Source organism: Caenorhabditis briggsae (assembly GCF_000004555.2).
Source record: "Caenorhabditis briggsae complete genome, chrIV, whole genome shotgun sequence".
Classification (NCBI taxonomy): Eukaryota; Metazoa; Nematoda; class Chromadorea; order Rhabditida; family Rhabditidae; genus Caenorhabditis; species Caenorhabditis briggsae.
In genome coordinates, this window is record NC_013487.2 from 13977069 (window position 1) to 13989672 (window position 12604).

At 34.6% G+C, this 12604-nt stretch overlaps 1 protein-coding gene across 1 annotated transcript in view; it reads left to right on the forward strand.

The window, feature by feature from the left end:
• Nucleotides 1-12364, forward strand: part of Cbr-pkg-2 — a gene marked incomplete at both ends in the record, with an annotated part of 36176 nt that extends 23812 nt beyond the window's left edge. Inside the window, 7 exons of the mRNA XM_002640721.2 lie at nt 1082-1155; nt 8514-8636; nt 9659-9877; nt 10067-10156; nt 10945-11250; nt 11299-11376; nt 12097-12364. Of these exons, the coding sequence (XP_002640767.2) occupies nt 1082-1155; nt 8514-8636; nt 9659-9877; nt 10067-10156; nt 10945-11250; nt 11299-11376; nt 12097-12364 (1158 nt within the window). The remainder of the gene's footprint in view (nt 1-1081; nt 1156-8513; nt 8637-9658; nt 9878-10066; nt 10157-10944; nt 11251-11298; nt 11377-12096) is intronic.
• Nucleotides 12365-12604: the final 240 nt, after the last annotated feature.

The following is a 12604-nucleotide window of genomic DNA, read 5'->3' on the forward strand; positions in this document are numbered from 1 at the left end:
AAAAAAAATTGGAACAGTAGCTTTGAAATCCCTATGAAGTTTTAAATTTTCAACCGATTTTTGAGATCTTTGTATCAAAATGCGTTTAATTTTGAGCGCTTTGATAATATTGTTTGCGAAGACACAGAAACTTTTTTGTAGGCAAAAGAAAATAATTAAAAAATTGAAACAGCAATTTTTACTAGGTGGAACACCAATTGACTATAACTCCTAGAAATCGTGATATTCCGGAAATTTGGAAAATTACTGTTTCAAAAAGTCAAGAGGTCTTTTTTCAGGTCCCCAATTTTAAGTCTTTCTCTTTTTTTTTTGGAAAAAAATGTGTCACCAAAAAATGCTTGTTCCCTGAACACCTCTTTTTTATTTCTCTATTTTCTCCCCAATTTTTTACGACACAGTTCTTCTTCATTAGTCACACCAACTAAAAAATTGTTTGATAGTTCTTTGTGTTGTTTTTCAAAAAAAAATTGCCGACTGGTGATCTCTGAATCCCGAAAACTAGAAGACGTCACTCATCTTCTATTGTCTCTTATCATATCTCCCGATTGTCCAAAAAATCGGAAGTCAAAAAATAGATTTAGTGGTTTGGGCGCGAAAAAAAGCTATTTAAAAAAGTGTACGCAATTTTCGTACCAACCGGTTTTTTGTCCCTTTTCTTTGTCTTTGATGATTGGATGATTGCTGTAGACTTCTCATAACCTTGCGAAAAAGGTTAATAGGATAGTAGAAACTATGGGAAACTTTTTTTGGAACAGCTTTTTGTTCTAGAACTTTTGGAAGGGTTACTGTAGTTTTAGGTAACGAATCTGGATAAATAGGGTATTGGAGTACTGTAGTTTAAGGGGTATGACTGTGGTTTCAATATTGACATTTTTCAACCCCGGGAAAATCTTGAATAAACGAAACAGTAATTTTTCGAAATTCCAGATTTTCAATATTACTGTTCCTAGTGAAACTGCCATTTTTTCCAGTTAATATTTTGTCCGTCGGTTTCCATTAGCCGCTGTTCCTTTAAACTATCCCCCCCCCAAAACCCAAAAAGTTCAAATTCCCCGCCAAATCACAATCCCTATTTTTCCAGGTCATATGCGACGATCAGGGCGAAGTCAGCAAGATTGTCGCCGGTCAAGACTTTGAACTTCGGTGTGGTAGAAAGTGAGTTTTGCTGTAGTTTTACAGAATTAAAACGGAGAAAAAAAGGCGCACATGCACACACAATTGTATACATTTCTGATAAGCGCGGAGCACATGGAGCATTTTGTATGAACTATGATGTCTTGTACTATTTTTGGGTACAGTAGTCAGTTTCAGAGTGTCTAGCCTCACATTTTTTGTAGTTTGTAACTTTTTGATAGCTAGAACTGTTCTTGAGATGTGAGGATGCAAAGTTTGAGGAGACGCAGAGAAGCGAGAGTTCTCATTGCAGCATTTTATCTCAGAAACGGTTGGAGATATTAGAAATAGTAAAATGATAAAATGTGTAAAATTGAATTTCCTACATTTTGTTAGTTGATAACTTTTTGATAGTTTCTATCGTTCCAGAGATGTAAAGATTCAAAGTTTGAAGAGACGCAGAGAAGCGAGAGTGTAATTGCTTCTCTGCGTATCCTCAATCTTTGAAGTCTTATATCTCGAGAACGGCTGGAACTATCGAAAGTTATTAAATATGAAAATATAGAAAAATTAATTGCCTACGTTTTGATAGTTGATAACTTTTTGATAGATCTCACCGTTCTCGTGATAAAGGCTCAAAGTTAGAGGAGACGCAGAGAATCAAGTGTACTCTTTAACTTTGAAGCTTTATATCTCGGGAACAGTTAGCGCTATCAAAACATTGTAAACTGATAAAACGTAGGAAATTTAGCTTAATATATTTTGTTTGTTGATTACTTTTCGATATCTCTAACCGTTTCTGAGATATAAATCTTCTAACTTGGAGGAGACGCAGAGAAGGGAGAGTGCTCTCGCTTCTCTAACTTTGAAGCCTCATACCTCAAGACCCCTTAGAGCTATCAAAAATCTTCCAACTAACGAAAAATGTCAAACTTTATCTAGTTTTTCATAATTTGGATTCCCAGACATATACTTTCACCTCCCCCATCTTTTCTTCGTTCTTCCTTCGCTTTTGCTTTTTTGATCCCATCATCTCGGAACTACAACTAATAACACCTGACCCCTATCTCTCTCCCTGTCTGCTCGTGTACTTTATTTTGCTCTCTGTGTCACAAAAAGCTAGAGAATCGTATAGAAATTTGTGTTTATATATCATTGTTCACCCTCTCCAAGTGATCAGGTTTCAAAAACGAACAGAGAACAAAAGTAACGAAAAACATATGATGTGATTTTTTGGGCTTAAAAATGAAATGCTGAGAAAAAACAAGGAAGTTTTTCAAGTCTCAGACAGCTCAGGATCCTGCAGAAGTAAGTACTTTCTCAAAAACGAATTGAATTCGAAAAATTGCTGATAAAATTTTTTTTTTAATTTTACAGCAATTTTCCAGAGTTCTCATTAGTCAGTGACGTGGTACACAAAATTTTCTGAAAAATATAAAAAATCAAAAAGCTTAAAATCTGAAAAAGATTAAAAATTCGAAAAAATTGCTGTTTCAATTTTTTTTCGAAATTTTGAACACAATCAAATCTTTCAATCATCCGGTTTTTGTGATAAGAGTTTGAAAAAAAAAATTTCAAAGTGATAAGTGGTTGAAATCTGCTAAAAGTCCAATTTCGAATTTTATATGCCTGAAAATAAGATTTTCAAAAAAATAACTCAAAAAATAAGAAAATGTCATTTTGAAAAAAAATACTGTTTCAAAAAAAAATGAAAATTTTCAGCCGAAAGGGGTCTTGTTATTTATCAACTGAGGTGTTTTTTTGATACAAACTACGAAAAAGAAATTTTCCCTAAATTTGCTGAAATTTTTAGCTTGAAAAAAATAGTAAATTTATATAATTTTCAAAAATATTACTGTTTCAAAAATTTTGGAAATTTTGAATACCATCTAATTTTCCAGTCATTCATGTAAGGCTGAAAAATTACTGTTTCAAAGCGAAATTAGAGTTCAATAAACGAAAATTAAAATCGATAAATCGATGAGACGAATTTCAAAAAATGACACTATTTACAGAATGAAAATCCTTTAAACTACTAAACCAGGAATTTTTTCTAGAAAGTTCGCTGCATTCACAGAATACGGAGCATTAATGAAAAAAATCGAAATTTTGGAAAAAAATAATTTTTAAAACAGCAAACATTTTTTTAACGGAGCTAGGGTTACGGTAGCCAATGTACACCCCCCCCCCCCACCCAATTATCCAGACGGCTGTTCACAAAATTTGAAATTGAGTTCCAGAACTTTCCAAAAGTACATCTATCCCCTGAACTCATCTGTCTAGCCACATAGACCTTTGGCCTCGAAAAAAGAGCTCAAATATTTTTGCTCTTTTTTCCCCCTGTACTTTCACTTTTTAACCCCCTCCTGGCACCAAAAGATACACCTCTGATAATCGGCTTTTTTCTTGTGACACACAATTTTAACAAAAAATATTTTGATCGATTGGAATTTTTGGGAATGTTGAGCCCTACGAAAGTGCTTCAAAATTTTTCAATTTATTTGAAAAAAATTTTTTTTTGAAAAAAAGTCGTCTGGAAAATTTTCAAAATTTTCCAAAATTTTCAATAAGTGAATTCTAAACTTAAAGGGACGATAAAAGAAGCCTTTTGACAATATTTGATAGTCGGTATTTCTTTGGAAGTCACATATAAATGATTTGTCTCGAAACATCAATGGATCGTATGTAGTTAGTTGAAAATTACCTAGCAGCACTCAAAACTTGGAAAAAAGATTTACATAAGTCCTTACTCATTTATTATTGTTCCGGACCCAACGTGAGCAAATATGGGTGGTTTTGACTAACATTTTGGCTAGAGGAGACATTCCAACAGTACTTCGAGAAATTAAAAAAAAATATTTCTTGGCTGCTTTTTCAAAACAACTCAAAACTGTTTTTTTCTTCAAAATAAATGAAAATATGATTAAAATTTTTTTTCAAAAACTTTATAACTCATTTTGAGAGTTCCAGAGAGATCAGAAAAAAAAACAAAAAAAATTCGAGGAGGGAAGGATCGAACCTAGCCCCAGTCAGTTACTGTCCCTTCCTCCTCACCACTACACCACACTTGGTGTTTACTGCTTCTCCAATTTGTATAAGAAAGGGGGGAAGCGCGCGCAAGCCGCAACGCTGAACAGCCAGTGAAAATTTCAGACGCATTTTTTCAGCTTCGAGATACCGAGGGGCAGGAAAAAAATTATCTCTTTATTGACCATGTCCGAGAGTATATGTGTACCAATTTTCAAGAAATTCTCAAATCTGTTCTGAAAACACCTCCCTTGTGAGAACCGTATTTTACGAGAAAGTTGTCAACTACAAAAATGAAGCCCTAGTTTTGTTTATTATGCTTTGAATTCTTCAGAGATCAACAATTTGTTGTTTCAAAAATTGAGAGACGCAGCGAAGCTCGAAAATCAAACTTGGAGATCAAACAATGCAAATTATTGTTATTTCTGTGTCTATGCATAATCAGCGAAAAATCAGGTACTCACCGTGAGAGAGAATACAAATAGATTGTTTGATCTCGAAAACTCGCAGTCTAATTCTCTCGTTTCCCTGTACTCTCTCCTATGAAACAGCTGATTGAGAGGTGCAGAGGACCACCCCGTAGTATTATCTTTACGCAAATTTTATGATCAGACAAGAGAGAGAGAGAGAGGAGAAAACATAAAACTTTGGTTTCTCCAGAATTCATTTTTATTTGTTTGATGGTTTGATTTCAATTGTTTACATGTATAAAAAGGCGCGATGGCAACATGTCAACTTGATTGTCTGCATTTTTGCGTACAGTGACTATTGGTTACCGTAATCCTTTGAAATCTTTGTCTAATTTTTTTTGCTGTTTCAAAAGTTTTCAATCCAAATTTCTATTTTTTTGCATTAATATCTCTATTGGAATTTCTAGAAATGACAGCTAGAAAATCTTCCGCGTTAGTAGGCGTAATTTCTGGAATTTCCTTCTTGAAAAAAAGGAAAAAAAAATTTTTCAACTCATTGTTGACGAACTACTGAATATTTAGATTGCGTTCAAAATTTCGAAAATATTTGAAACAGCAATTTTTTTCTCATAACTCGCTCATTTTTTGAGGTAGAAATTTGAAAATTGGCGGGATTTTTGGCAAATTTTGCTGGGAACATTTCTTGATAATTTGGAGTATCACAAATTAAAAAAATTAGCAAAGCACAGTATCCTTTAGGCTCAAAAATTTGCCAACAATTTTGGAACAGCAATTTTTTCAAAATCCTGTAACTTTGTCAATTTTTAAGCTAGGAACTTAATTTTTTCTTTGAGCATAGTTCCGAAATTAACCAGTAGCCAAAACTTAATTCTTGAAAGTTTTCCAAAAAAAATTGAAACAGTGATTTTTCTAATTTTCTCATTTTTCGAGCTAAACACTTCCAAATTTTTCTGTTGCATAGAAAATTCAAATTTTTGAATTTTCAAACTTTTATTAGTTCGCCGTATATACAAATATGTCCAAAAAGAAAATTTTGTAAAATTTTTGAAACAGCAATTTTTTCCTAGAATTTCATCAGCTTTTGTTATGCTTTCAGCCCCCCAGCCTGACTCATGGAACTGCAAGAAACTTTTTCATTGAAAAAGTTGCAATTTTCCATCCATCCCATCATCTCAAATCAATTTCTCTGCGTCTCCTCACTTCCCACACTCTCTCACTCCATCTGTTCTTTACTCACATCACGTGATCCGCACAGGGACTCTGAAAAATACATTTTTTTCACTGTTTCAAATATTTAGGGGTCAAAAAATTCCGGACGCTAAAAATTTCTGAAACATGAAATTTTGAGGTGGGGTGACAAACACAAAATGCTGCAAATTTTCTAAATATGCTTCAAGACAAAATTTTCGATTGATAAGTGGAAAAAATCATTGATAAGCGACGCGTGTTGCTTCTGTACTCGATTCCTTTGTCTGATTTTTTGACAGCAAAAAAATGGAAAATTTATGACAGATTTACGATGGGGGGGGGGGGGGGTGCTGTAGATTTTGGTCATCGTCGCCGTCTTGCAGATCAAACTTTCTAGTTTTGGTCACATTAACTTCTACAGTAATCCTTATCATTTCCATTTTAAGAGGGTTTCGTCGGGGGTTTAAAATGGCACGCGGGGTGCATTGAACTTTCCTAGAACTTTTTTTTTCAAATTTTTTGATCCGGAATTTGACTCCTTGACGCATTTTGAGTTCAGGGAACATTCAAAACACCTTTGGGTGGGTTTAGAGTGCAATTGCTCAGAAATAAATTGTTCTGGATTTTGGAAATTTTGGTGTATTAGAGCTCTTTAAATTATCTTCAGGTTGATATATAGATCATGTGAAGATCTCTAAAATGAGCAAAGTTATAACATTTCGAACTTCAGAAAACGAAAATTTTGAGGTTCCCAAAGTTGGTTGGGTTTAGAGCCTCATTGCTCAGCGTCAAATTTTATTAGTTTATTGAAAAATTAGCATGTTGAAGGCCTTAAAATTATCTTCAATATGATATATAGATCATGCAAAAACCTAAGAAATGAGCCAAGTTACAGCATTTTGAATTTTTTGGGATCAAAAAAATTTGAGTGCAAAATTTAATTTTTTTCAAAATTAAAGTTTGAACTCCAAAAAAAAGTTTTTCAAGTTCAAAAATGTGCAATAGTAAGTGCAAAATATTCACAATTTTCAGTAGATCAAAAATTTCAAAACTACAGTAACCCAAATAATACAGTCTGCCCATCAACAGACCTTATGGTCATGTTGATTGTTTTCTATTTTTTCAATTTCTCTCTCATCATACATTCTATTATTTCTCTCTCGTAGTTTGATCAGTACCTCTTCTGGTTCACGTGCCCTCTGTATCTCTTTTTCTCTCGCTTCTCTGCGTCTCTCACTCCCAAGCCACGCCCCCTTCTTCTCCCGCCCCGAAAGCCACGCCCACTCGACATCTCGAGGCGCATTTTTTCAGTGTTAAAGTCAAACAAATCATGAAATAAGCGGCAATTATTGTCTAGGTATATAAATATTGTCGAGAATTGTTGTGTTTTCATGAGTTTCTCACTTTCCTCCTCTTCTCTTTCCTTGGATTACTGTAGTTTTGCCTTCCTACATTTTCCTTGCGGTTTTCCATGATTGTGATATAGCTCTCCGAGAAGTTAGACCCAATTTTTCTTTGATATTTTCATGTGACATTCAAAACATTATATGTAAAATTCGACGCTTTTTTCAATGGTGTTAGATTCACTAGCCTAGCTAGCTTAGAAGCTGAGATATGGCCAAAAATTTATACAGTCTTTTTGAGCTCAATGTAATCGGTTACTGTAAGAGGTTACGAAAATTTATCAACTGATAAAATTTTTATCTTAAATTTCCAATATTTTTATGGTAACAGATTTTTGATATCTTTCACAGTAGCCTAGATAATTGAGCTCAAAGCCACAACCTTCCAATTTTTTTCATTTTTCAAAATTTTGAGCTCCAAATTTTTTACCTTGCTAGATTTATATATAATGTTATAAAAAATTTTACGCTCTTCCAAAAAATCTAAATTTCATAGCGCTAACTAAATTTTGAGCTTAGTTATAAGGTTTTATCTAGTGTATTGGTAGTTTTGCACTCAAGGGCATCTGCACCCAAAACCCCAAAAAATTTCAAAGGTGCAAATTAAAAAAAAAAAGAACTTTGTGTAAAATTTTACGTTCTTTTTAATGGTATATATTTCATAGCTTTAGCTTATCTGTGACCTGAGTTATAGGTTAAATTTAGGTACCAGCTACAGTAATCCTTATTATTTAGATCTTTTTTTAAAGCTCTCACACTCCGAAATCCTAGAAAAATTGAAAATACATGTGCTTTATACAAAATTTTACGCTCTTTCGAATGGTATAATTTTTATAGCTCTAGCTTCACTATGAAGCAAGCTACAGCCCTCTCTTTGAGGTCGTGACTGCGTAGCTCAGTGGGTTGCGGCGCAGGACCACTGAAAGTTTGCCCACAAGTTCGATTCCTTGAGCCGCTTCAAGTTACCAAACTCATCTAAATTGCTCATCTATGACCTTCTGAATCTTCGTTTTCACGTCTGATCACTTCCTATGACGTTGTCTCTCGTAGCTACCTCCAGAATCCAGCTTTTCCGGAACGATTACGGTTTGTGAACCATCTGCCGCCGTGTCGTCTCGTCTCTATTCTCCCAATTCTTCTTCTCTCCCTTCTAAATCAAATATTTGCCTTTTTCCAACGCATGAGCTCTTTTTCCTCCACCTACCATAGGCTCCCCATCCCACATCACATCACATAGAACAGTGTGCTCCTTCATGTGCTTCTACATCATGATGAATTTGTAAAAATTCAAAATTCAAATCTCCCGCCGCGCATTTTCAAATGTGCTTATCATCTAGATAACGTATTCCAGAGGTCGTTTCGAACGATTCTTTGTTCTCGAAGGACCAGCACACCTGATCAAAATGCACGTCGAACAACTGTGTAAGGCATTGGACACCACCGATTTGGACGATGAAATACGACCCAAAGCGAGGTGAGGGATTTTTTTCTGGAAGGAAATTTTAAGCTCTTACGAATGGTATTTAAATTTTAGCTGTAGGTTGACTATGGATTACTGTAGAGCCTCTAGTAGAAGGCAACCCTATACTTTAACTTTGAGCTAAAACTTTGAGCTCCATTATCTCAGCTCTTATAAGAGATATCAAAAATCTGCAAACTACAAAAATGTTGGTGATAATATAACAATTCTTTTATCAGTTAGCAAATTTACAGTATCGCTTACAGTAATCGAGATAATTGAGCTTGAAGAAAAGCTATAGCGGAGTTATGGGAGGTTGTATTGGCGGCACTAACTTTGTATTCAAATTTTGTAAGCTCCCATTTTTGGTACCTTTATAGAATTTTATATCAATTTATAGAAAATGCTATGGTCTTTTTGAATATTTAACTTTCATAGCGCTAGCTAAATTTTGAGCTAAGTTATGAGCATTTATCTGATGTATGGGTGACTTTGCAATAAAAAAATTCTAAGGTCAGCACCCAAAAACTTTTTTCTAGATGCAAAATTTCAAATAATGTATCTTATGTAAAATTTTACGATCATTCGAATGGTATAGTGTTCATAGCTATAGCTTGCTTATCAGCTGAGTTATAGGTCAAATTTTAGTGCCGACTACAGTACCCCCTATCATTTGGGTCTCTAAAATTTCACTTTCCTAGAAAATGTTTATATCATTTTAAAAACCATTTTTCTGCTCTTTCCAATGACTTGAAGTGAAAATCTCTAGCTCAAAAATCGCTTGACCTACCAGAGACCAAAGTTTTTGCAATCAATCATATGCTGCTTCCTCCTCCAATACTATAGCTGTGTAATATTTTGACCACTGCCATCCACGTGTCACCCACATGCGCCAGACTTTGTTCTCTTTTGTTTTTGGCGGCTCCGATGAGCACACACATAACACAAACATGTGTACAGAATAATCTAGTTTTTAATGAATAATATGACGACGAAGTACTCTAAATCAATATTAGCTTAACTCCAAAAATTTTCAGTCACGCTCTCGAAGAGTCCGATCTGGAATTGGAGGATCTTCAACGCGTGGCCACACTCGGAATGGGCGGTTTTGGACGCGTCGAATTGGTCCGATCCGCCGAACGGACGTACGCTCTGAAAATCATGAATAAGGCGCACATTGTGGAGACGAAACAAGAGAGTCATGTTGTCTCCGAACGTCGGATATTGATGCAAGTGGATTGTGATTATATTGTTGGGTGAGTCAAGGGGACCATTTTAAGCCTAAATTCAACTATGTAGCTGAAATATGAACTGAGATATGCTCAATGGAGCAAAAACGCTTATTTTCAAAAAACAATTTTTTTCAAAATTTCATATCTCGGCTCATTTTCAACCGATTTTTGAAGTCTTTGTTCTGCTTAAAACCTTAAAATTCACACTTTCAGACTCTACAAAACGTATCGTGACAGCGAGAAGATCTACATGCTCATGGAGCCATGTCTTGGTGGAGAGATTTGGACGATTCTCCGCAAAAAGTTCGTATTATGAGAAAAAATAGGGATTTATTAAAAATCTTTAGGTCTTTGATACAGAGTACGTTTTTCTTTATTTTGTTAACTGGATACTGTATCTTGGGATCCGAACAAACGAATCTAAAAAATTAGAATTCAAATTATTCAAAATTCAAGTTTTTTTTCGGCTCGAAAGTGCCCAAAAATGATACCAAATGCGCTCTAATGATAATTTTACCAAGATTTCTCTTCCAGCGAACGGTCGAACAAGAACATTTTAAATTTAGAAACATTCAGAAAAAATTTGAAACAGTAAAAATTTTCTTTCGATTTTCAAATTTTTTAAAAATTCAAAAAATTATAACTTTGTTAATTTTTATCTCGCTTCCTATGAGAGATATCAAAAATTTGTCAATTGATAAAAATTTTATCATAAAATTTTCAACATTTTATTAGTTGACAAAATTTCGATATCTTTTACAGTAACCGAGATAATTGAGCTTGAAGTGCAGCTATAGCGGCGCAAATGGAGAGGGCGTGGGGGTACTAATTTTTTTTTAATTCAAATTTTTGAAGGCTTCAATTGTTTAGAATCTTCTAGATTCAAATATCATTTTGTAGCAAAATTTACGGTCTTTTAAAAAATGTATTTTTCATAGCGCTAGCTAAATTTTGAGTTTAGTTATGAGCATTAATGCAGTGTATAGGTCAAAATCCAAAATTTCGAAAATTGACATAAAATGCAAGATAGGGTTGAAAACCTGAGATTCAATGAAATATGAGGATTCAACCTAATTTTTCCAACTTTTCAGAGGTCGCTTTGACAACGATCTAACCCGTTTCTACTGTGCCGGAGCCATGGAGGCCCTCGAGTACTTGCACCGAAAAAACATTGTCTACCGGGACCTGAAGCCAGAAAATATGCTTTTGGACCGTAATGGATGGCCAAAACTCGTTGATTTTGGATTTGCTAAAAAGCTGAGAAACGGAGGAAGAACATGGACATTCTGTGGAACCGCTGAATACGTGGCACCGGAAATTGTGCTCAATAAAGGACACGATCTATCGGTTGACATTTGGGCGCTGGGAATTTTTATGTGTGAATTGCTGACTGGATCGTGAGTAGCTTTTTTGGAAGTTTCTAGAAAATTTTGGATGATTTATAGGCCTCCATTCTCGAGCACTGACCCCATGACAACGTATAATGCTATCTTGAAGGGATTGGAAAAGTGGGCGTGGCCAAGGTAAGAGATCTCGAAATTTTCGAATTTGATTGGAAATGCTGCATTAACAATAACATTTGGAATTTTTCGAATTTTTCAATATTTTTTGAAACAGTAAAAAATTTCAAAATTTTCAAAACCTCATAACTCTGTTCGTTTTTGTTCTAGAAAAAAGAATTTTAATGCAAAATGAAGCCTGAATTTTCTATTTTTAGGTTGAAATACATTTTCAAAAAAAATTCAATTTCGAAATGAAAATTCTAATTTTATATGCTCTAATTGAGTCCCACCCTATACGTCCACAAGCTCAATTATCTGGGTTACGGTAAGAGATATTAAACACTTGTAAATTGATAAAATGTTGTAAATTTTATGAAAAACATTTCATTAGTTGACACATTTTTTATATCTCTTACAGTAACCCAGATAATTAAGCTCAATTTGAATGTCTAGGGTGGGCTGCGATTAAACTGCACACTGTATATAAAACTGGAATTTTTTGGTTTATAGTTTCTCGAAACTTACAGTTTTGAATTCAAACTTTAAAATAAAGATTTCAGACTTCATTTTGTGCTAAAAATCATTTTTCTAGGACGAAAATGAACAAAGTTATGGCTCTTTTTGAAAAAAAAATTCTGTTTCAAAAATTTTTTGAAAATTCGAAATCTTTCTTTTTTTTTAGTTTAAATCGACTCAAAATTCCGCTGAAATTTAAACCCCTAAACATCAAAACTTTTCCAGATTCATCACAAAAGAGGCCATCGACATGATGCTCTCCCTCTGCAAATTGGAGCCCACCGAACGTCTGGGCTTCGGAGACATCGGCGAAATCCGTCACCATATCTGGTTTGACAATTTCGATTTCGTCGGATTCCGGTCCCACCGAATGCGTCCCCCATATGTCCCCTCAGTGTCGAATGAAGTCGACACTTCGAATTTCGACATTTTCCCCGCGTTCGACAATTTCTCATCGGGTGTCGACGAGTCGGGATGGGACGTCGAGTTCTAAGTGGCAACTTTCTGTATATTGATTTATTGATTTTTTCCTTTTTCTGACCCTTTTTTTTCAAATTCCCGCCCTCTTTTCTTGTGCACATACCCCCGTATATGAACAGCTTTTTCGTTTTGAGATACTCAGCTCCCAAAGGAGCCACGCAGCTTCATTTCCAAAGAAAAAAAAATTTAATTTGCCGCCGGGTGCCTCCTTTCTTTTTTTGTACATAGCTTTTATTAGCCTCCCCCTGATTTC